The sequence below is a fragment of the Sturnira hondurensis genome, unplaced genomic scaffold (assembly GCF_014824575.4).
Source record: "Sturnira hondurensis isolate 20B ecotype Veracruz unplaced genomic scaffold, ASM1482457v3 Scaffold0023817, whole genome shotgun sequence".
Lineage (NCBI taxonomy): Eukaryota > Metazoa > Chordata > Mammalia > Chiroptera > Phyllostomidae > Sturnira > Sturnira hondurensis.
The window spans coordinates 4,380,774-4,405,628 of NW_028096448.1; the positions used below are offsets into that span (position 1 = coordinate 4,380,774).

Consider the following 24,855-nt stretch of genomic DNA (forward strand, 5'->3'; position numbering starts at 1 on the left):
AGAGCTGCCCAGGTTTCCCAGCCAAAAAACAAATAAAAATAAATAAAAAGCAAGTGCTGAATGACACAGATTATGATATTAAAAAGAGATGCCATTGAAAATGTGCCATGGACCCCCATTGTCCATGGGGGTGGAGTGTGTGCATGGAGTTGGGGTGACAGTCTGACAGACTGGGCATACGGAAGTGTGGACAACCCCCATCAAAGGTGTGCCCCCCCCAAAAAAAAATCCTAAAATAAGCATTTGTCTGCATTGCAGGTTGGGGAAATTACAGGATAAAAAGCTAGTCGATCGCTGTGTGTGTGTGTGTGTGTGTGTGTGTGTGTGTGGCAATTTATCAGAAGGGGGGGAAGCCCCAGACCCCTTCTCTTGGGTGTTAGATTCCCTCCCTTGCACATAAATAACCTTCTCTCCTTGTCTCCCCCCTCCCCGTGCTGCTCGGCCATCCTATTGCTGAGCGGAATCGGCACTGCCGGAATCTGCACTGCCGCCTGCTTATTACGTACAGGGAGGATTGTTGACAAGTGCTCTGGAGCCTGCCTCTCCGAGCTCTTCCTTCCTCCCTCCCTCCCTCTGTTCTCCTTCCTCTGTCTCTCGGCAATGATCCGGCTCTGAGGATGGCTGCTCCACGGGTCTGTCAGGTGCAGTTTTTGGTGGCTTATCTTGAGGAACCTGGAATAGAAGGTCTGTTCCTATAAATAAAATAAAAACCAAATCGCTCTAGATTTGTTTCAGGCTGGTATGGCTTTTGTTGGAGAAATAGGCCTTTTGTGGGTTTCCCTGCTGGGGTCCTGATTAAATCCATTATGGATGGCAAGGTGCTATGTATATGAGTATGTAAAAAGTGTTGCGATTTGCTTAATATTAACATTCTTTTAGATTTGATATCCTCCCTAGGGGCAATGGTGGCTCCTGCAAAGGCACTGTGGAAATTTACAAGAGAGAATTAATGTCGCTCTTAAAGCATTCAGCTCTGTTGACCATTTTGGCCAAATCTGCAGTTTTAGCCAGGCTTGTATGAATTGAGACGTTGCTGTCTGGGGTCCAAATGCCATGTAGCTATGGCTGATCCCTTTATTTTATTGCCAATGTATATGATCATTTCCCAGCATTTAAAAATAGATGTTTGCTTAAAGTTAATTAGTCCATCCCCACCATAGCTTTGGTTTCATTTATAAACAGTGTGTTGGTTTTTTATTTCCCTTCAGACTTTCTCTACATCGTCTTTCCTTGAAAGATGGAGGAAACTGAGGCATGTAAATAGATACTAAGTACTTCTAGATTAGGCAGTAAGGCTTTCGATTTCCATTGCTCTCGATTCTTCTCCCATATTTCATGCATTAATCCATGTTTGTATTAATAGATAAAAACACAAATAAATACTAAGAGCCATTTATTTTAGGTGCCTCAAATCTTTACAGATTCTGTGGCCCCATGTTGGGAGCTCTGCCTTCTGTTCTGCTTCCATTCGATTTCAGTATCGGGAAAGAAGGGTGCTCTGGGAGGCTGCAGGCCTCTTTGAACTTGTTTGCTGTCAGTAAGCTGCTTTGTTTGTTATTTTTTTTACTTTGAATAGCCCACTTTAATGCATCCTTATAGTCATCTAAGAGTGATATACATGGGCATACAGTTGATTGGCCTGCGTGTGAGTGAGGTGATGAGGGTGCAGGGAGACTTCTGCTCTTGCCAGTCATGCTAAGACAAAACAACTTAGAACTTCTGTGTGTGGTCCATTGTTTTTGTCTTACAGCATAAAGGCAGCCAGAGAGGTTTGGAGGTGAGGGTGTGACTGTTTACTCACCCACACGTTATGTCAGCCAGGACACGAAGCATTTGAGTTGTGCCCATTTGTCATCACAGGCCAGTATACAGACTAGTAACCTAATGGGGTTTGTTGATTTGTGTTAAAGCCAGCGTTGCCTAACTTTGTAGAGACTGGCTAATAATATTTGAGAGCCTGTTTCTTTGGGTAACTTACCTTTGTGTGAGGAAATGTAAGGATGATGTGAAGCTTAAAAATTGTATGAACACACAAACACATGGTAATTACTTAAAAGTAGATTAGCACTAGCTCTCTGAGAATATCACTAGCTGAGAACATGCTGGGTATATGGAAATATTCTTTTGAGAAGTGCTAATTCCATGATTTGTAAAATTGGATTTTTGCATGTCAGCTTACCTAAACATAAAACATTCAACGTGTTGGTTTCATTATCTAACAGAATTTCTTGAAAAAGGCCCCTGTTTACCTCTACTATGCTCTGCAGTGGTGCCATTGTTCTGCAGCTCATTTCGCACCAGCCCAGATTGCATTTAATCACTTCTTTTCTAAATGTGAAAGGAAGGCAGTCTTCGACCTCTGGGGTGTTCAGGACTGGCCCATCTCTACAGTGGGACCCTTTTACTCAGTGGATGGAAGCCCAAGTTGCATTTCCTAGAGGACTCCAAGGATTCCTGCTGTTGATGGACAGTTTAACTGGGTTTCCTGGTAGGCATGCACTCGACTGTTTTGCCAGCATAAAATTAATAAGGTGTTGGGATGGGTGTGGACCTAGAGGAGTTCTTGCCTGCAGTAGAGGGGAGTTATGATAATTGAATGTGAAAGTACAACTTCTCATTATAGAGCAGTGTGGATGTTTATATTTTAATAATCATTGTTGTTCAAGATACTCTACCTTTCCTGATTGTTGTGAAAATCATGTCAAGGCTGAAGAAAGAGGGCAAAGGAAGAGAGAATGTGGAGGGAGGAAGAGCCCTCCCCTGCAAAGAAGTAAGGGAGCTTGTGCCCAAATGCAAAGTACACAATAGTGAGCAATAGTGAGCAAAATGCTCACTATTGTGATCATCAGAGTTTCAGTAGCTTTTTGGCTGGTCTAGAAATCTGTCCTAGAGATCATGGGAGCTTTTTTAATGGAAGAATGAAGTTCAGCTGTGGCTTTGGGGTTGCTGTTTTTGAGCCTCCTCTCCATGTCAGGTGTTTTCTCTCCTCTTGTGATTCCTGGTAACGACTTGTGACGGAAAGATCTTTTGTCTTTGATGTTCTTCATTCATTTGAGGTTTAGTCAGCTAGAATAGGGCTGTTTCCTTAGAGAAGTGATCTGGTTGCCCTTCCTGGGTGTAAATGTGACACGTCAGTTGGGCTTGTTCTTTGTGCCTGAAAGTGAAGAAATGCCCCTGGTCTCAAGGGTTCTGTCCATCTCTTTTGCTGCTTGACTCCCGAATTTAGCCATTTCCTTGACTCTGAAATAGGGGAAAAAAGGGAGAGGGTCAGATGCTTTTCTTGCTTATCCAGTAGCTCAACTTTTCCATGTTAATATCAGTGTGTCAAGTGTTTATCTAACACTTTTTCTCAAAAATAAAAATAGGAGCATGAGAAGGAGGTTTAGAATCCCCAAGATGGTTTTGTGGTGAATGAAATTCTGGTGGTTGTGAAGGGCTTCTATGGTATTCTGCCTGTCTTTCTGTCTGTCTCTCTGTCTGTCTCTCTGCCTGCCTTCCTAGGCCTTCCTGTCTTCCTGTTCACTTTCTGGGTGTTAAAGTAACAGAAACCCATGTTGCCCCTGTATCCTGGGACTCTTGACCCATGGCTCTTTCTGGACTGCATTTTCTTGGTTGAGTTGGGAAATCTCTCCACAGCTGATTTGAGAGTAGACAAAGGGGAGTCCAGGTCTGCTCAGGGGCTGTTCTCCTAAGGGAAAGGGATAATTATTTTCCATAAGCCGAGGTATTAAACCTCCTTCGTTCTCGCTTCGCTGACCATGAGTGTGCAGTGACATCATGCCTCATGATTGTCATTTGTTTTCAGCCCTCTCTGCAGTTTGATACGGAGAGGATGTCAGTGGACCACCCTGGTCTTGGCTTTGCTTACATCTCTGCACTCCTTTCCCTGGACCCTAGGACAGATTGGAAACCTTAGCTGCTGACCCAGATGTGTACAGTTGGGCTTAAACTCCATATTCCTGTAGAACCCGAGAAGCTGGCCCTAGCCAGATTTTCTCTGGCATCCAAATGCAAAAAGCAGACAATCCAGTTTTTCTCTTAAAATCTGAGTGAAAATAGGCTTTCTTTTCCACTGGTAATGGCAGTAAACTATGCATTTTGAATACCTCAGAGAGGGTTCTACATCAACCAAGGGGGCTGCTTTTATAATTCTTCTCTCAACTCAGTGCTGCAGCCACCCCCATCCCCCAACACCCGCTTGCGCGTGCATGCACACACAGCTGCTGAAAATGAAAGCTCTCTTTGGATGCTTGACTGTTTAATATGTAATGTGATACCTTGTCTCACAGTGACAGGGTGACAGACGGGCATTGGCTGTATAATACTGAATTACCTTTTGTGCATCCCTTCTACAACAAAGCCAAATACATTGACTCTCCCTAATACGGTAATATGCATCTCGTGTGCTCCAGATGTTTTGGAAGCTTGGGGACAGCTTCAAAGTCTCCTTGTTTTTCTTTTCTCTTTAACCCTTCTTAAGCATTGCTTTTGTGAAATAGAGACATTAGATTTTGCTTCCATTTTGTATTGTCATGTATGTATAGCTAATGGGAGCACTAGTGAAACTTCTTTGTGTCTAAACCATAAAATTATAAAGACTGTACATATATTCTAGGCCTCCTTTTCCAGCCATTTAGTAAAGAATTAACTTATCTGTAAGCATTTGTGTTCTGAAATCTGCAGCTCTCATCAGTTTGCTTAGTTGAAGTTCCTTCAGCTAAAGGAATCTTTGGCGTCATTTATGTTTCGGTTTTCCCAACCCTCTTTACATTAAGGCGAGAGGGAGATCATGTATCTCCAGCCTCCGAGAAGAGGAATTCTTACTTCCCTTTGCCGGGCTGTTGTAGGCTTAGAAAAAAGATGGTTTTGGTGAATGGCCTTCAACCTTTTTCATTTCTTGCTAATTTGGAAGATGGGATGAAAAGCTGCTGAATTTGATGACAGGGTTCTGTTTTATCTGGTTTCTTTGGGATTCTTAGCTTGTGAGAACCGGCACTGCCACTGTGGAGGATGTGTGGTCTCCCTGTGACATGCTGCTCCTGTCAGCTGATGGTGACTAGCCATGGTTGCAGGAGGTCCCCAGGCAGCCTTTACTGCAGTGATTTGGAATTTTCAGCTCATATTTATTGCTTTTGTGAAAGACAATAGACATGCTTTAATTTAAGTTCAACCTACTGAATATTAATAAAGGAGAACGAATGCTAATGTGGGGAGACTAACTCTTTAGGCCATTGAAATTCCTCGGTCTAACCTCCTCCTCCCAACAAAGGTTTGTGTAGGTTGGGGGAAGGGTTCGGAAAAATAAAGCCAATTTGTATTTGAAGGAGGGGATTTTTTTTTTTTCATCATTTCTCATTGACTGAAAAAAAAATATAAAAATTGTTGGCAGGGCTTTGTTAGGGGAAGGAAAAGGCAGCACCCATTAGCTCGTGGGATGTTATAGTAATGGCTATTCTGCCCTCTGGCATCATGTTCCATCCTGCTGACCTGGCTCTTCTGGATGGGCAGGCAGTACTATTTGGATGAAAACATTCAAAATGAAAGGGGGTAGGAAGGAGATGAGGGAGGTGTACTGGAGATGTGAAAAGGGAGTGTGTATGTGTGGACGTGTGGTAAAAAAAAAAAAGCACAGACTTATCCAACCATATAGACTAGCTAAAAATAAATGTAAATTTTCTTTGTGCTGACATACAAGATGGGACTACATAAATTGAAAAAAGTCCAGCATATGCAGAACAAGTCAGTCTCACCCCTTACAAAGGCTGGGAAAAGCTGAGGACCTTCAATTTGCATAGCAGGCAATCAATTTCCTATGCATGAGCCCCATTTTTCTAACCTGGAAAGTCAGCAAACCATGTCTCTGTAGTTGAGGTAATCAGTAATTGTTAATCTTTCAAAGGGGGGAAATTTTGGAGCTCTTTGGAGAGATTAGTGAAGGCTTCCAGTCACTGGACCCACTATTTTTATTCCTTTTAATCTAGCACAGCCTTGCCTTAGTGTTTCAGAACATCCTCATCTGTTTTGCCTCACATTGAGCTCACACATAGTCCATTAAAATCCCCCATTTTTCATCTGGAGTCTCATAATCCAGCTTCCCCGCATTTGTGCTTGAACAGTTGGTGTTTCGGAGGGAAGAAATGTTATATTCCTTTCTACATTGATGCCTGTTAGACATGAACACTTTCCCCAGCATGTTACTTTTTAAAAGTCTGTAATTGTCATAAGCTGGCTTTTACAGCTTTGTGATAAGTTTTGTTAGCTGCCTTATTTTCACTTCACAAATTATTGGTAAAAGGTGGAAGAGTGCCCATACAGAAGTTTGGGACTGAGTGTATGATGAGAGTTTGTGCAGTCATAATTGGTTTCCTGGGATTCATTCTCATTGGCCCAGAGCTTTATAGTGTAGGGCAACGGGGTCTGTTACTGATTTGAGCCTTGCTTTCCCCTACAATAGTGGTTCTCCAAAGGTCCCTGGGCCTGCCAAAATCAGCATCAGCACCATCTGAGAATTTGTTACGAGTAGGGTAGACTGGGGTTGAGGCCCAGGGGATCGTGTTTGAATAAGCCCTCCAGGTGACTCTGATTCCTGCTCAAGCCTGAGAATCACCACTACCATTTGCAACCATCCACTGAGATTATACCTGTTAGAAGAACAAGTGTATAGCTGTCATTGAATAGCTTAGCTTTTCTCTGCTAAATCACTCACTCACTTGCTGCTTGCTCACTCAGGAAATATTTAAGATCTTGCTATGGACTAAAGGGTACGGAAGAGTACAGCAGTGTTTCCTCCCCACTTCACCTAGTAGCATCGTGTAGTCCTTCCTTATTTCATCCTTGCTCCAAATAAAGCACTTTCAAAATCAGCACCTCTTTTCCTCGTCCTCCTTCAACACCACCATCACCACAGGCTTTTGTGTTTGTTTTCAGGCATATTGCAAATTCTAACTTTGTTCTTCTTGTGCCAGTGTCGCTTGCTGGCTCCATTGATTCATATTCATTGCCCTCCCCTATCACTTTTTCTTGCCCAATAAGTACGGGCATACTGCTAAACGGTACATCCAAGTGTATTTGTTGATCTGTCTCCTTTCACTGGAATTCAGATTTTGTTTGATATGCCTGTATCCCTGGCATATAGGAGGTGTTAACAAAATGAATGGATAAATTTGTATTTGCTCCCTCTTTCCCTGCTTTATTCTCCTTTTTATACTATGTACTATTTAAAAATTGGGACTCAACCAAGAGTACATATCTTTAAGATGCATATTTGCTTTTTCTCTTATTAATTTTACATACGGTTCTATAATCAGAAGTTTTACTTTGAATTTTCCATTCTTTTCAAGTACGGCAATTCATCTCTCTCTCTTTGTCTTTATTTCTCAAATATGAAGTATTATGTCCCTTGGCCACTGTCCTGTGTTGAGTATTATCTGTATCTTCATACTGTTTGGTGGGCTGACATTCCCCCTGTCCCCAAACAATGTGAGATTACTGAAGTGACCTAATTTAGTGCTAATAAATAGAGACATAATTTCAACCCACATATGTAGTTTTAGGTTTCTAGAGCATAGTTTAAAAAGTCTTTAAAAAGCAGCTAACATGAATTTTCATATATTTGACTTAATATATCCAGAATATTTGAAGAATTAATCAATATAAATTATTATTGAACTCTTAGTTACATTGTTTTAAATTAATTAAAATGAAATAAAGATTTATTTCCTCATTTATGCTGGCCTTGTTTTCCAGTGCTCAGTAGTGGTTGCTGTAATGGTTAGTATAGCTCTCATCTTTGAAATGTCGGCCACAGCTCTACCCTCAGACCCGTAGATTTCCACACAATTACGTCTTCTTTTTGCCACACAGTGCAGACTCCCCCCATTTTCTCTCTCTTTGGGAAGTTGCATATATTTTCATTTCCACATTGTAGTCATAACTCTCAAAGCCACGTCTCAGTGACAGCCGTGGGATTGTACTTACTGCACTGTATTAGATTTCCAACCTTATGTTATTACACATACTCCGAAATGGTGTAAAAATAGATAACTGGGGAAATGCGTGCATAAACAGGTCAAGTCCCAGGGTTTGGTTGCAGTGTACTGTGCTCTTTCAGAAAATTTTACCACTGTGTTTTCTGTAGTGTTTTGTGCACCTAATGGGAACCGCTCTTTCAACCATGATGGGATTTAATGCAGGAATTAAGTGCTTACAGAATTGGTGGAAGGGTTGGAAGGACAGAAATCACGACATCACCTGGCACATTTGGCTTTATTTAACAGCCAGCACATGGCTGCGAAAACACAGATACTGTGCTAGCATTCCTGCTCATGCCCCCAATGCTGGTGACTAGACAGCAGAATTGGGGGCCAGCTGGCTTTGGACACTTGTGTTGGTACAACTTTTCCATGGGAAGAACATTTGAGTACTAGAAGATCTGCTAGGCTTTTTATTGAACTGCCACCCATTTGTGTGACCTTATTAAGATACTTTCATATCACATGGTATAACCCTTCTCCAGGACCTTTCTCCAATGTGGTTATACGTCCTGGGCCTCCAAGACTTCCTCTTTTGCATGGTTCCATATATGCAGTCATAGACTGTCTTTATCCTTTGAGAAAGTCAAAGACAGGCATGGTGACTGGCTAGTATAATGGATTTCTCTAAAGAGAGAGTTGAGTAGTAGGATTTCTAGTTAATAACTGTGATATGGCTATGAAGTAATGATGTTTTTTTGTGTGTGGAAGGTACTGGTTCCTGAAGGCAATTCCAAAAAGGACTTCAGTATTTCTAGAGTAAATGTTTAGCCGTTGAAAGATAACTAGTTTGAATTGGTAACACTTGAGATGCCTTTCTTCCTTTCCATTCTCCAGCCCTACAAAGATGTTCATGTACTTTAAAAAAGAACCCTAGAGTATATTATGGTTAAAAATTTCTGTTTGAATTTCTTATTAACAATTGTTTCTTTGTTAGGCATTCACTCTTATAAAGGGTTCAAAGTAGGGAGGTATGACTTTTCCCCCCATTTCCAAAAGGGATGTATGCCTTTAAATTCTTCTGTCCATCACCAGCCATTCTGTAGGGTTAACTGTGGTAAAGTGCTGCTTCCTGATGTCATGTATTTAAGTGTTTGTCCCCTTTTCTCACCTGTAGGGCTCCTTGGTAATGGCCAGTCTAAGGGATTAGGACCAGCATCAGAACAGTCAGAGAATGAGAAGGATGATGCATCCCAAGTGTCCTCTACTAGCAACGATGTTAGTTCTTCAGATTTTGAAGAAGGGCCGTCGAGGAAAAGGTTAGTACACAAGGCTGAAAGTATCGGTGCCTTAAACCAGGGACTGCAAAGTAGGTGCCAGTTCTTGCCACAAAGGAGCAAACTTGGGCCCGTTCACCCAGTCTCCTGATTTTTCATAGAGGAGTCAGAGTTCTGAATTTTTATCGAATGTTCTGGTTTCTAAATATTGTCCACTAATTAAAACTAAAAGTAACCATACAAAAAATGGTATGGGCCCAACAAAACATGCTTCTGTCATGAAAACTGGCCAAAGAGTCACCAACTTAAAATTCCTGTGCTATTTATTTCCATTGATTTTCATCCATAGTATTTCTTGAGTATATTGGATGGTATTTTGCCATTCCTGGGGGAGGAATGCTTCTATGAATTAGAAGGATTAAATGTGGTGTTTCTGGAAAAAAAAATTCAGAAAAAATCCACTTAGTGTTTAACCAGGTTAGTAGATGTGGAATTGGTTCTTCAAACTTTTAATTTACCAGCAGTAAATTAAGACTGGTAAATTACCAGTTTCTTCTTCTTCTTTTTTTTTTTATGATTACTTTCTTAAATAAACTTTAGATAGTTTGATAAGGAAGTTGGCTATGGTAGTTGAGAGGTTGTGGTTTCGTGGTCAAAGAGTGACAATGACATTATATAATAATACTTTTAATTGGGTGTTTTAAACACCCTTTGCTAGTTATCTGCTTTATTTCGTATCTGATGTGTTGTGCCACGCCCCCTCCCCACTTACAATTTATATTTCTTTTTTTTTCCTTTTCCGTTCTCATACTTGATGTTTTCCTGGATGACTAGGTTAATGACGTTTTCATAGAATCTGTTAGTTTAAGAGGTTGGGGAAAGGAAAAAAAAATTCCCCTGGTCTGATTTTTTTGTTTACTCTTTCTACATAATTATAGTGACTTTTTGGAAACTATCTAGGATGTTTATATCTAATGAAGAACTGAGTATGGTGGAAAATTAAGGAGGACAAGATGAGCCATGTGTTGATAGATATTTGAAATCCTTAACAAAACTGTACTTTGGATCTGAAATTTGAGCTGCTGCATTGTTACAAGCCTTAGTTTATTTTTCTCCACCATGCTGTGGCTTTGTTTAAAAAGCCCAGTGATAACAGAGTCTGTATTAACTTCCATACTCATTTCTCTTAGTCCTCGGTACTGTGTCTTGGGTATCAGTAGATGTGCTGTTAGCACAGTTAGCAGGTGTATATGTAAGTATCTCTGCAGTGTACTGGGCATGTATGCTACTCTCTTAAGAACACTTAGGTGAGTGTCACAGTGACAAGCCTGTTATGTTTTAGGTACTCTAACAAATATTCACTCTGCCCCAATTCAAGAACTGTATCAGCACAACAGAGGGTGCTCTCAGGGTGTGTTAAAACACATCAGTAAATATATAGGAATGTGTAATATTAACCATGCTTCCAAACATGGGCGGTTGGTCATGCATCTGGTATCATCTTTCATTTCCATTTGTGGAGCAAATGTCTATGAATGTGGTTGGATTTGACAGCACCCAGTCCATTAGCCGTGTTGTATAGCTGTTCACCACTACCTCTGGTAAGATCCAGGCAGCGGAAGAGTATGATGATGGAGATCAGCAGGCATCATTGTTTGGGAAGCAGCCCTTTGTCCCTGCTGCTAGTTCCTTTCTCAGATTGGCTTCCTCTTTGTATGGTACATTGGTATTGTGTGGCAGCTGTGTGCAAAGCAGTCATTTAGTTTTAGTTCCTCAGGCCATTGGAAAAGACAAACTTTGTTTGGGGTGAATTTAAGGCAAATTTCACCATTGCTAATCTGCTCTAATTATTACTGTGCTGCCTATCTTGTTTTCCTGATAAAAGACTCACAGCAGTATTTCATTTGGTTATGATCACACACTATTAGTGACACCCATCAGGAACATGCTGTAGATTAAGAGTTGTCTTGACCAGACAACTGGCCTGATGTAGGGCTGGTCTGTGGTAACCTGTGTTACAGGTAGAGAGAGGCCTGTGTGTAAACACGTAGTGTAGTTAGGAAATACATATCGCAGTGTTGCAAGGTACATAACAAGTACAAAATAATAACTTTTAATACTATCCTACTCATTTGTTTTATCCCTTATTGGTAATTATTATGAATATTTAGCATAAATACTAGTATGAACCCTGTCTTCTGAGGCAGAGTATGTGAACAGGAACTTGAGTTCTGGGGGCTTTTTTAGTGTACTGCAGGGATTTTCAACCCTTTTCACCTCATGACACACACATAAAGTAATTACTGAATTTATGAGGCACATGCAAAAATACATTTTTTACTGATCTGACAAAAATAGGTATAATTTTGATCCATTCACACTGGGCGGCTATTGTTTTGGCTGCTGTCATTTTTAATTTGACAGTGTAAGGGAGAAGAGGTCAGTGTTTCCGACCTAATAGTCAGCTATTCCTTGTTGTAAAAATTCTTATGGCACTCCAGTACACAGGTTGAAAAAACCGTGAGTGTCTTGTTCAGACTGCAGTGTTCCGCTTTTCTTCATTTGACATACATTGTATCTCTTCCAGTACATTGACAAGTGTGCTGTCTCTGCTGATGACAGATCCAGTCCAGAGTAACTAGTTAAAGTGGTTATTTCAAAATGTTAGTTCGTGTTGGGTGGATTGTTGACTAGATGCTACTTTTAGCCTTGTGTCTAAAGTTCCAAAAGCCTGATGTGTACATGGGAAGACCATGTTTTATGATGGACCATTTGCATTCTCTATTGCGATTTAGACAGTTGAACACTGAATTGTAAAAATCCAGGGTCATGCCCTGGCCAGGAGACTCAGTTAGTTGTAGCATCGTCCCATACACCAAAAGGATGTGGGTTCAATTCCTGGTCATGGCACATACCTGGGTTATGGGTTCAATCCCTGTTGGGGTGTGCACGGCAGGCAGCTGATCCACGTGTCTCACATTGATGTCTCCGTCTCCCATGTGCTTTGTTCCCTGCTGCAAATCAATACACATGTCCTTTGGTAAGGATTTAAAAAAATAGAAAGACTTAGGTAAAAAACAAAAATCCATCGTCATGATTTATGTATTTGCTTTGGAAAGAGCAATCTCTGTGTTTTTGGAATGATATGAGCGGCTGGCTTCTTTTTTTGTACAGTTAATTCTTTCTACATACATGTTTGTAGGGCCAGCAGTTAATACGACCTTTGACTTGGTGGCAGGGGAAAGAAAGGTTTTTCTGTGTTTGACTTCCTTAAGAAAAATTAAAGCCTGAGGTGTAGAATTATGCCAGTCTTATTAGTTCAACCTTGCTTTAAGTTTTCAACCTGTAAATTGAAGCAATTCTATTTTCTGATGCTTGTAAAATGTGTTTTAAGTCTTTAGTTAGAACATCCCATGTGTTTACAAAGTGTTATTTTTCTGCAGGAAGCCCCTAAACTGTGTTTTGCCCAAAGTGCTTGATGCCATTGGTTTTAAATGAAGTTGGTGAGCCTTTTTGGCACAGAAAACAGTAGAATCCAGAATTTATAGGATTTATTTTTCTCTGCTGTGGTAAAAATAAAAGGGATCATTTTACTCTCAGGCATTGAAAGGTTGTAATCTAAAATCACCCTTTATAAAAGGAAAAGACACCCTTTCTCTGGAAGCTCTTTCCCTGTTTGATGGGCAAAGGTGCTCATTGGAGATCCGAAGGACTTGGTGCTAGAGGGAGTTCCTAAGTGTTGGTTTTATTTCTCCACCCTTTATAAAAGGAAAAGACACCCTTTCTCTGGAAGCTCTTTCCCTGTTTGATGGGCAAAGGTGCTCATTGGAGATCCGAAGGACTTGGTGCTAGAGGGAGTTCCTAAGTGTTGGTTTTATTTCTCCTTTGGTCACTGTGGTAGACGAGTTTAAAATAATTTTTTAAATTATACATTATTGTAGTTTTTACTGGTTAAGATGGAAACTATAGACTTTTAGCCTTTAATAGGCCTCTTTTGATTTTGGTGGTGGCCATGCCTACTTCCTGATCTTCCTCCCCACCCTATATTGCCCATCCCATTGTGCTTGGTTATTGTACAGTTTGTATTTTCTGCAGGAGGTATTTGAGTATTTTTAGAAATCAGAGGGGCCAGGTTTTGTTTGTCAGGTGTGTACTGACCATGAGAAACTCGGGAGTGGTTGTTACAGGACAGAGGTTATCTGTTTGGCTGATGCAAGTGAAGGTGTTGTACAAAGCAGTTGTTGGTGGTCTAGTTTTAGTTCTAAGTCAGTGGAAGGTCCAAAATGCAAGGTCCACAGAGGGGTCATTTACATAGCCAAATTAACTGCATTTGTTTTGAGGTACATGAACGGACTGGATAGGAAAAATGTAGAGACGGTGATAGTTCTTTGGGACATGTAATGGGGATTTTGGAGGGGGCACAATGATGAAGAGTATGGCCTGGAGCTAGACATGTGGCTCAGTTATCTGCTTGTTGAATGCTCTTGGGCAGGCTCTATCACATCCCAGGGCCTCGGTTTTCTCACTTGTACAAGGTCTGTGACAATGGTAACCACTAATGGTGGTTTTATTTGCTGAACAAGTTCAATGCATGGCAAGCACTCAAGTGTATGATGAATATTGTGTGCTAGATATTATTGTCTGTCACCAGTGTATGTGGCACATGAATTGTTACATGTGAATATACATGTTCATTGGAGACTATTCAAGCGTGGTTTACAGGGATTTTGATTTATACAAATTGTGATTTTTTTTTATCTTTCCTCCATGGCACCACTGTCAACAGCCGTCTGTGGGCAGATGGAAAAGTGTGGGCGCGTGTCCCTCTTTTGAAGTTACTGAGTCACAGGAAGGATCTTTGTGGTTGTATAACGTGAAATTTCCTTTGTAAAGCTTGGTGTGAGCAGGTATTTTCTTGTGTGAAGCAGGCAGAAGGGAGGTGAGGTTGAAGTTTGAGAAGACAAGGTGTTGGCGAGCAGGTTCCATCTTGGCTATACACAAGGTTAGTCATTGCTTTACCTTGGGGGAAGCCCCTATTTTGCCATTACTTAGTGCCAAGGTCTCTGACACAGTTTAAAAAATGAACTCCAAGAAAGTAACAAGTATATAGACTTTGCCTCTGCAAGGACATAACTGTTTCCTTCTGTTAAACAAATTGCTGCTGTGCTTTATTCAGGCCTTTGATAGTATAAGACTGACTGAGTTCAGATAGTCCTGTTCCAGTAGACTGGATTTAGAATGTGAATTGTTGCAAGGTTCAGGTGCCATTACTTAGTGCGGTTTAGTTTCTGGATATGAATACATGTTGAAGATGATAAGAATTCTCCTCGGCTTTTAACAGGGTTCCCAGCTCCCGCCCCACCCCTCCCCCCACCCCAGCCAGGTGAAGTACCAGTGTAAATGTTTTCTTTATTATTTGTGTTCTAAGTTAGTTGATATAAAATACTTTCATACCCTCAAGTTTGAAAAGAAAGATAGTTCTAGTTAGGATTCTTGCTTGGCAGCATGCATTGTTAAAAATTGGAGTTATTCAATGTGAACATCCTTAAGAATTTTAAGAACGTAAATAATTTTTACATTTCTCTTTAACAAAATGCATCAGTGGTGTAGTTTAATATTCAATGCATATGCTATATTGCTAAAATTCAAAGCAAAACAAGCAATTCACAGCTTAGATGTATCTCTTGTAACTCTGGATTTAGGGTTAGACACCTTCGCTCACCGTGCTACTGCAAATTATTTTGTTGTTACCACCTTGAAGAGTATTTTACAAAGTGGGGATTGGTACTGTTACAATTTTAAATTCTAGAGCTGCCTTGACCGAAACATATTCTTTGTTTAAAGAAATAAGAAGAGGGGAAAAATTGAGGAATAGAATATTATGTGGCACCTTTAGTAGTCACATACAGTAGTTGTAGAATTAAATATAAAGGTAGATGTGTTCAGCCTACTTGTTCTTTCTAGTTATCTAAATAGTTGCCATTTCTGGTGCTGTACTTCCCTTTTCATAGATCAAAGTGTCTTTCTGGGATGGTTTCCTTTTGCTTTTACCTGAAGGACGTTAACATTTCTAAGACAGGTTCACTGGTATTGGATGGATCTTTTAGCTCTTATATGTTGGAAAAGGTCTTTCAACGTCTCACCCTTATTTAAAGAAAGTATCTGTACTTTATGAGAATTATAGAATCACGTGTAGCTGTAATTTCAGAAAGGCTCTACTGTCTCCTGGTTTGCATTGTTTTGGACAGGAAGTCTGTTGTCATTCTCCCCAATCCCCTTAAGGTTTTTTTTAAATTCTGTCATTCAATGTATAGGGTGTTAGGTTTTTTTGTTTTGTTTTGTTTTTTGTTTTAATGTTTCTTGTGTTTGGAGTTCATTGTGTTTCTTCTATAGATTTCATCAATTTTTGATGTTTCGAGGCAGTATTTCTGCAGATATTTGTGTGTGTGTGTGTTCCCTTTTTTTCCCCTTTAGGGATTTCAGGTGTATGTATGTTTGTCTTGTTGACGGTTGTCGAACTTGTTGACACAGTTCACTGATGCTCTGTTTTTGTTCTTGTCTTTTTGTTTTTTCTGTTTCATTTTAAGTAGTTTCTACCCCAGTTCTGTGAACATGTACTTTAAAAAAAACATATTCTATTTTTTATTTATTTTTAGAGAGAGGGGACAGGAGGGAGAAAGAGCGGGAGAGGAACATCAATGGGTGGTTGCCTATTATGTGTCCCCTACTAGGGACTTGGCCTGCAACCCAGACATGTGCTCTGACTGGGAATCAAACCTGTGACCCTTTGCTTCACAGGTCTGTGCTCAATCCACTGAGCTACACTAGCCAGGGCTGAACATGCACTTTTTAATGTAAAAGATTGTCTTATTATAGATTTTAATCTTTGTATTATCTTCAGTGTATTTCCTAATATGTTAATATGTTTTGGCTCTGCTTTTTGAACACAGGGAGAGTATGGTTATAATAGAGGCTTTAATATGTTTGTCTACTAATTCTGTCAATTTGTGTCATTTATGGTTCGATTTTATTTGGATTGATGTACCTCCTCAATATGGTATTTTTTCTTTTTCTTTTTTGCTTGTCTGATAATTTCTTATTGGATGTCTGGCATTCAAAATTTTCTTTATAGGGTGCTGGATATATTTGTATTTCTCTACCTATTTTGAGCATTGCTCTGGGGAGTGAGTGTGGTACTGGGAAGCAGTTTGATCCTTCTGGGTCTTGGTTTTCACCTTTGTTAAATGGGGCCAGAACAGGGTTTGGGGAAGGGTTAGGTTTTTCCCACTACTGAGGTGGAACTCAGACGCTCATTTCCTCAATGCCTGCTCATGTCCTCAGTGCCCAGGGAGCCCTGGTGTTCACCATTTTGGCCAGTCGGTACAGACACTGTTCTAGCCCTGTGTGGGATTTGTGGACTGTTCCTTTCTCGTCCTGCTCTCCCTTAGGTACTTTCCTCACACACGTGTGCTCACTAGTACTCAGCAAGTACTTGAGGAGGACTGTTGGCAGATTCCAGAGTTTTCCACATGACTCTCTGCTCTCTGGTACTCTGCCTGACAGATTCCATTCAGTCATCGGCCTCTCCAAACTCTCAGCTCCTTCTCCTCAGCTTGGGTTCCTCCAGCCTCTACTTGAATTCTCCCTCCTTGTGTAGTGGCCCAGAAATGCTCAGGGCAGGCAGCTGAGCAGTCGATTGTTTCCTGTCTCTTGGGGTTACAGTGGTGTCAGTTATCCTGCATAGACTTTTAGTTTTTTCAGGCTGGAAGTAAATCTTGTCTCTATGACTTTGTCTTAGCTAAAAGCAAGAGTTCCTACCTGTTATTTGAACACTAAATGAGGGACAGCAAAACACACCACCAGGAAATGTAACTACAGTAGTCTCCCCTTCTCCTCTTGTAAGTGGTTTCAGTTTCTTGTGGTGAACTGTGGCCAGAGAGTAAATGGAAAATTTCAGAAACAGAAAATTCATAGTTTTTAAATTGTGCTATATTGAGTAGTGTGATGGAAATTTGTGCTTCTTTGTGCTGCCCAGGATTTGATTCATCCCTTTGTCCAGCATATTCGCACTATATTAATACTCACCCGCTAGTCGCTTATTAGCCATCCCAGCTATCACATCAGTTGTGGTGGTATTGGGTGCTTATGTTCAAGGATCCCTTATTTACTTAATAGTTGCTCCAAAGTGCAAGAGTAGTGATCCTGGCAGTTTGGATGTGCCGAAGAGAAGCCGTAAAGTGTTTCCTTAAGAGAAAAGGTTTGTATGCATGTATAGGAGAAAACATAGTATATATAGAGTTCACCACTATCTGTGGTTCCAGGCAACTGCTGAATGGATGCCCTGAAGATAAGGAGGGACTGCTGTGCCATGTTTGCAGTTTATCGTAGTTGTAGTCCTCACTTTCTCATTTAATTTTGTTAATAAAAGAGAAAACCGTGAATTGCAGTAAGCAAACCCTACCTAAAGAAGGAAAATCTCAGTCCACAAGAGAGCATGTGACTGTGGGAGATCCTTGAGACTCTGAAGTTGAACTTCTAGATCCTTTGTCTCTAAAAGAACTGTCTCTCAGTAATATATTGGGCTACTAAACCTTACTTCGATGTTCATGAAACATCTGGAAGGTTTCATCGTGCCTGTTTTATAGTTGGGTCGGCAGATATTCAAAACACCTTACAAACGACACATTTCTTAAAAGTAGCAGAGGCAGGATTTAAATCCAAGTCTTCATGTGTACACTGCCAGACTTTTCCATTGCACCGTGTCACCTTCCACCAGGGGTATCCGATGTACGCCTTCCTCTGTCGTGTACCTCCTGGACAGGCAGACTTCAGTACCTGACTTGGTGAGCCGAACGTGGCGGGAGCACAAAGCCCACTCACCCCTCAGCTGAGTGCCTTGGTGCAGTGCACACATGCCTTGTGGCTTCTCAGATCATATAACCCAGCAAATCTCTTTCTTCCAGTGTTTGTATTCCTTCTTTGATGAAGTAAAATTATTTTCTTCATTGTAAACCAAGCAGTAGATAGAAAGGAGGAGGAGACTCTTCTGACTCTTGGTGTGCTCCAGGCTCCACGGTGGAGCTCCTTTTGTAACTTCCTGACACAGTGTGATGGCAGCCAGCTGTGGGGCTTCGGGCTGTGCAGCCAAAATAATGCAGAGAGACAGGCACCCCCCACCCCCCTCCTGGGCCTCAGTCAGCCTGGTAGCTGGGTGCTATGAAACTGCATTAATAAGATAATGAGCATCTTGGGGCCTGGGCTGCTGGTCTGTGGGAGGAGACAACAGCTGCTGAAGACCTGCAGAGCAGGAATGTTAAGCCTCAGGGTTATCCTTAGGTGAGGCTGAGCCTTGGCACACGAACTGGCTCTTTGTGCAGGCTGCTTCTGGAGGGCCTGGTGTGTTTCAGGACTTGTCTGCCTGACCTTACCAGTTACTTGGTAACTTTTCTTTATCAATATGGTGAGCTTGAGACAAGAGGATTAGTTGATATTTAGAAAGGGTACACATGTTTGTTTGTTAGTTCTGAGTATAGGTATCAGTCTTGAGAAGCCCGAGAGTTGACACAGCATTCTTGTAGTGGGTCTGAGAAGATACCTGTAGTGAGAGCAGGGCATACTGCACGTTTCCTCACATCCTCTTCCTAGTGACAGAAAGGACTTGTTGATTGACGGGGCCTGCAGGGACTGTGTGGTGGGCTGGTAACTGTGCAGACTTCAATTTCGACCAGCCCAGCTCGCAGGCTTGCACTTACCAACAATCCAGGTGATTTTTAGAATTAAAGGAAGTAACTTCTCAGCACTAGCTAGGAGCCTGGTATGCTTTAGCGTTGGTCCCCAATTAGTCTAAGCCAAGGTGTGCTTAGCGGCGCTGAATACTTGCCGACTGCATGTGTAGTAAGGGGCTGCAGTAGCTACTTCCCATTGTAAGAAGGAATAAGTGGGCCCCTGTCTTTTAACTTCTGAAAAACAACCCCTAATCTTCGTTTCTTTCTTTCCCTTTTTTCATATCAAGGGAGGGGCTGACTTTAAACATAAGAGATCTTGGCTAATTAAAAGGGATTCAGGGGGACTGTACTGTTTGAAAGCTATCACTGTTATTTTCTGGGTTTGATCAGAGGCTTTTAGTATTAATTTACACTGGCTCCTTCCTGACTTAAGTTTTAAAATTGTCATGGAAGTTAAATGTATGTTACAGCATCATGTATCTGGCCTGGATAATTTGGGGTAGCATATTTGATATGTAGGGAGTAACACTACATAGGTATCTAAAGCAGGGAGAGAGAGATCTTCCCTGGCCACTTTTTGGCTGTGTGCAGTTTATTTTAAAGTTTACTCTAATGTTACCCTTTGGAATTGTGTATGAAGCTTTTCATTAGTGAAACTGGCTTTTCTGCTAGATGTGGGGATTCTGTCTAGAGAAGTCTTCATAGATGCTCACTTCTTCTGCATAAATATGTACCACAGTAATAGATACGTACCACAATAATAAGAGGTCAGTGCCCATGCTTTTGAGTGTGAAGGCATAGGAAACGTGGAGCCTGCCCATAGCACGTGCACTGTTTGCAGGGTGAAATATCGGCAAAATACCTTTGCTGTAATCGGCCATTAGTTGTTGCTGAGGACAAATTTTTAGATGCGTGGGAATGGGCATCGGCCCTCATAATTTGCTATCAGGTTCCTGGTAAGCTCACAGGCTTCTGACACATCTGTTTAAGGAAAATGGCTAGAACTTCATTGGAGGCAGTTTTATTACTGCTGAGTCCATTTCCTTTTTTTTTTTTTTTTTGTTAGCTTGGAGATGATAGCAGTGATATTACTTGTTCCCCCAACCCCCACCCCAGGCAAATTATGGTCTAGCATGCTTTGTGGTTGCCACGGAAACTGGGCATCAATTTCTTCCCTTCCTCCTATCTCACATCTTCTTCCTAGTCTTTTAAATATGAACATTTTTGTCACGTCCTTTTGCCGTTCTTGCCTTTTACACCTGCAAATGACCAATGCAAACAAGTACTTCATCTTTTCAGTAGTATCTGATCCTCATGGAAACACACAGTGCTGGTTCTCCAGACAAGCTGGGTTTGTGAGGGTTTGGCATGACCTCCCTGCTTCTGAAGGTGGTGACAGCCATTCGTGTCACTTGTGGCTCCCATGAGTGCTTGCGCAGGGTTGTTAGATAGGGCTTCTTATGCAGAATGTTCCTTAAAGTCATTACCTCTCACTTGGCTGCTTAGCAGCTCGATTAAAAGCAGTGCACACGGTAGCAGCTAAGATGAGAGTAGAGTGTTCTTACTACCACAGCCCACACTTGTGTTTCCTCCCTCTCTCCTTCCCTCCCTTTCATGTTTATGGTAGGGATGGGAGGTGGTCCACTAGAGAGGATCTAAAGGATAGGCTAAGGAGGGAAGGCAGTGAGCTAAATGGCTTGCTAGGGGAGAGATTTTGGTTTACTTCTATTAGAAATTTAAAGAGGAGATTGTAGTAAGTGGTTTTCTTTTCTTGGAATAAGGTAAAACCATCAGGCAAGAGTATTTTCTTTTTTGCTTTAGGCTCAATTGCTTTGATTTGCAAGGACATCTTTTAAGGAGTGTGATGTTCATAAAATGCTGTGGCAGTTTTGCCACACTACCTTACAGTCCATCTACAGAACAGGCGTAGAGTCACGGGCATAGAGTTGTCATCGCCAGTGTGTGATTTTTCTCGAGTGGGGTGGGAACTGATCAGTCATCACTCAGCTGGGGTGTCCAACCTTTTGACATCTGAGCCACACTGGAAGAGGAAGAGTTGCCTTGGGCTACATTAAATACATTGCGGCATGTAATCACAAAAAGAAATCTCACAGTGTTTTAAGTAAATTTACGACTGTGTGTTGGGCCCCATTCATAGCCATCCTGGGCTGCATGTGGCCCATGGGCCAAGGGTAAATCAAGTGTAAGGAAAAGAAGTCTTTCTAGAAAAGTTATTACATTTGAGAAGCACATATTCCTACTTAGAACTTCACAGATCTTTCACACTTTTTATCGTATTGGAAGGTAGGGATGTGGGTACATGTGTGCTTGTTCCCTGTGTGTGTTTTTGAAGTATTACCCATACTTACCCTTTTTGTTTAAAAGGGTTTGGAAAGAAGTGAGCAAATGTGTTTTGGTGGTAGTTTGTAGCCCTCATTCCCACACCGTCCCCACCTTACCCCCCCCCCCCCCCCATTCTATCTGGTATTCCATAAACACTCCCTGGGTCTAAAAATCCACATCTCTTTTTGTAGAACCAAAATACAACTCGTAAACTTACTCCTCTCGTGACATGATTAGAGTATAAGGAAGTGCCTGTTTTTTTAATTCCACAGCAGACTCTGAAGTCCTCAAACCAGAGTATAAAAGCCCTGCATTTCCATCAGCTGTCATTAATTAGTGATGAGAAGAGGGGGCAATGCCATCTTGCCTGAAGGCTCTCTGGTTCTTCCTGAGGTGCCAGCTTAAGGTTGGCTGTGGTTTTCTGGCCTCTTTAATAAAAGTTTTAAGCATTTAACCCGAGCATTGAATTATGTGATAATAACTCTTACTCTTTCATAATGATGGTGATAAACATGTCCAGCATTTTTCTCTTGTTATTTCATACTCTCATATTTTTTTCCAGAGGGAGAAGAAGACCTAACTTTTGCTTATTTGTGTTCTTGGAGTTTAGTTATGGAAGAAAATTTCTGTGAGGTTTAATTGGCTCTGTAAAGTGGTCCATATAAGACCACTTTATAGAAAGCTGCAGTTATATAGGATTAACATGAAGTCCCTGTTGTCTGCTGTGTGTAAAGTGTAGAAAGAATGAAAACATTTGAAAGGAAAATGAAAGCCAGTTCTTAAAAATGAGCCTTTGTCCTCTTATTCATATTTGGTTTCAGACAGTTTTGAAATACATGCAGGCCTTTTAAGATGTTGCTTCTTTCATAGAAAGAACTCTTCTTTTGAATATATGAACAGTATATCAGGCTCTTTACTGAGACAAGTAAGTTGTTCTCTGATAGTTTAAAAAACACTTTAAACGAGCATTGGTTTTGATGTGAATGATATAAATCTATGCTGTGGTTATTGAGAATCTTGTGTCTACTTCTATGGGAAGGTGGACTGCTGGGCATTCTTTCCAGGGTAAAGCCCACTTTAGCTCCTATAAACTCTTGGGGATTGCAAGGCCTGTCGATGATACTTATTAAATAACCATGAACATGATTTAGGCCAATCTTGGGGGGTACTTTGTTGTATATGCACCAACTTAACATTTTAGGAAGAAATTCTATCAACTTGGAATAGTGCTGGATGCAATTTTAGCAGTTTGAAAATATATGTTGTTTTCAGAGTCATTCTTTCTCTAGAACATAGTTACAGATTTGTGCAGCCTGTTATTTTGCCCCCAAGAAATATGTTTGCATTCATTGTGACAGCCTGCAGACTATTGGTATGTTGCAGGGCTGTAATCTGCTTGTTGTTCTGGCAGATGCCATTGTGTGATGTGGACTGGCACTTGGCCTTTCTGGGGCTTGTACTTAGTTCCCTTTGTTAGGGATTTGAGCCGCCTTGGCCATAATTTCTCTTCTGATTCTCATTACTCATGCCTCCTACAGTTCAGTCTCATTGGACCAGGCTGGGATAAATAGAGCCCTTATATATCATCTTGAATGTGAGATCATCCTGTTTCATAGATGAGAAACTTAAGGCTTAGAGAGGACTGTGGCACTGTGAGTCCTTACGATGAGAATGTCTAGTCATGTTTGAAATGATTTAGGAATTAAAATGTACATTGATCTTTCACATGCAGCCAAAACCTGTATGTCTCCTAAAAGGTGCCTTCCTGCTGTGTGAGTCTGGACTGTTTGAAGGGGAACATAGCCTGGCAGGTGCAGCTTTCCCTTTCTGCTAGAGATCGTGTATTTTGATGATCACGAAGAGTAGTGACAGCACACTCATTGAAGGCTTGCTCTTGTTACTTTTTGTGTCCCCCTTTTCATCCCCACCAGACCTCTATCACCACTGCCTTTGGTGTAAATAAGTGCTTTTCCTGTTTACATTTTCAATGTGTAAATGTTATTCAGATTTCTCAGTTCAAGCCTCAGGTGGACAGGTCAATGTTTGTCTTAAGCTTATAGTTTTAAAGATGAAATTAGAATACAAGGAAAGTAATTTAAGACCATCAATATAGTTTTATTTTTCAAGGAGCATTTTAAGAAATGAAATTTACAGATGTCAGATTGATAGTGACCGCATGGATTTTCCTAAGACGTTACATCTCCAGTGTTAACCCTTCATCTGAGAACATTGCATTAGAACCATGATTAGAAAGCTGCTTCTGTTGAAACCCCCTTACATCATTGGCCACTAACGGTATGCCAGTGGGAATGGACACACTTCTCTTACCAGATAAAGCCCGGGCACGCTTGGCTAGGTAAGCAGGCTAACCCTGCTAGGCAGTGCCCATATATTTTGGTTAAGCAGACTAGGACCTACAATTCATAAGGGACCAGTGTGGCACCCTTTATGGCGTGGTGCTAGGTTTAGAAGTAGAGTTCATCAAAAAGTGAGAGGATGAATCTAGAGTTGTCAATTTAATTATTGAATCTGTTCTTTTTAATTACAACATAAAGAGCATCTTTGACACTGCCTGACCAATTAGACTAGTCTTCATATCCGTGCAGTGTGGTGTAATAGAAAGAGCACAGGGTTTGGAGTAAGGCAGGCAGTTGCTTTGCTTTTTCTGACCTATGTATGCATGCATGCATGCGTTCTGCTCTTAAAAGCTACTTATAGTCTCTGAGCCTCCATTTCTTTGTCTGATAAATGGCTAGTGTAATATATACTTTATAAATTTGGCTCTAACCCACTGGTCACCAGCCAGAACACACATGAGAATCACTTGGAGTACTTGTTGAAACAGCTTGCTGGGCTGCATCTCCAGAGTTTGTGATTCAGAAGATTGGAGGTAAGGCTGAGAATTTGCATTTCTAATAAGTTTCCAAGTGATTCTCATGCTCCTGGTTGGGGCATCACACCTTGATATCCACTGGTGTACACGATTTGAAGTGCCTGTCTTAATACTATTCTTCAATAAAAAATAAATACCCACTTTATATATAGTCGCTGTGTTATTGACTATTCCTGTGGTTAAGAATTCTTTTTTTTAAAGTCTTATTTATTAATTTTTAGAGAGAGGGGACCGGAAGGAGAAAGAGTGGGAGAGAAACATCAATGTGTGGTTGCCTCTCATGTGTCCCCCACTGGGGACCTGGACTGCAACCCAGGCATGTACCTTGACTGGGAATCGAACCAGTGACCCTTTGCTTCACAGGCCTGCACTCAGTCCACTGAGTTACACCAGCCAGGGCAAGAATTCTTGAGGCCATTTTATTTTAGCCTTTATCTAGTAGATAGAGCTTTGCCCCCCAAAGATTCATCTCACAGAAATACTCTCTTATTTCTGTTTGTGTGACTCCTGCATGTAAGGATTTAAATGAGCTCAATTGATTTTTCTTTACTTTGGTGTACTCTGTGATCATTTTGTTGTCTTCTGGTTTGGGTTTTCCTTTGTACAGTCCTTTACTCAGACTCAATGTGGTACAAATTCCTCTATTA

At 41.1% G+C, this 24,855-nt stretch overlaps 1 protein-coding gene across 2 annotated transcripts in view; it reads left to right on the plus strand.

Moving 5' to 3' along the window:
• The window catches only part of JARID2 (jumonji and AT-rich interaction domain containing 2), a 257,383-nt gene that overhangs the window by 151,938 nt on the left and 80,590 nt on the right, over nt 1-24,855 (plus strand). The window contains exons 1-2 of one of the 2 annotated variants that reach the window (XM_037037988.1): nt 590-684; nt 9,148-9,289. In XM_037037988.1, the coding sequence (XP_036893883.1) occupies nt 618-684; nt 9,148-9,289 (209 nt within the window). In that variant the 5' untranslated portion in view covers nt 590-617. Of the gene's footprint in view, nt 1-589; nt 685-9,147; nt 9,290-24,855 lie in introns of those variants that run through there. The other variant, XM_037037987.1, reaches the window with a different exon arrangement.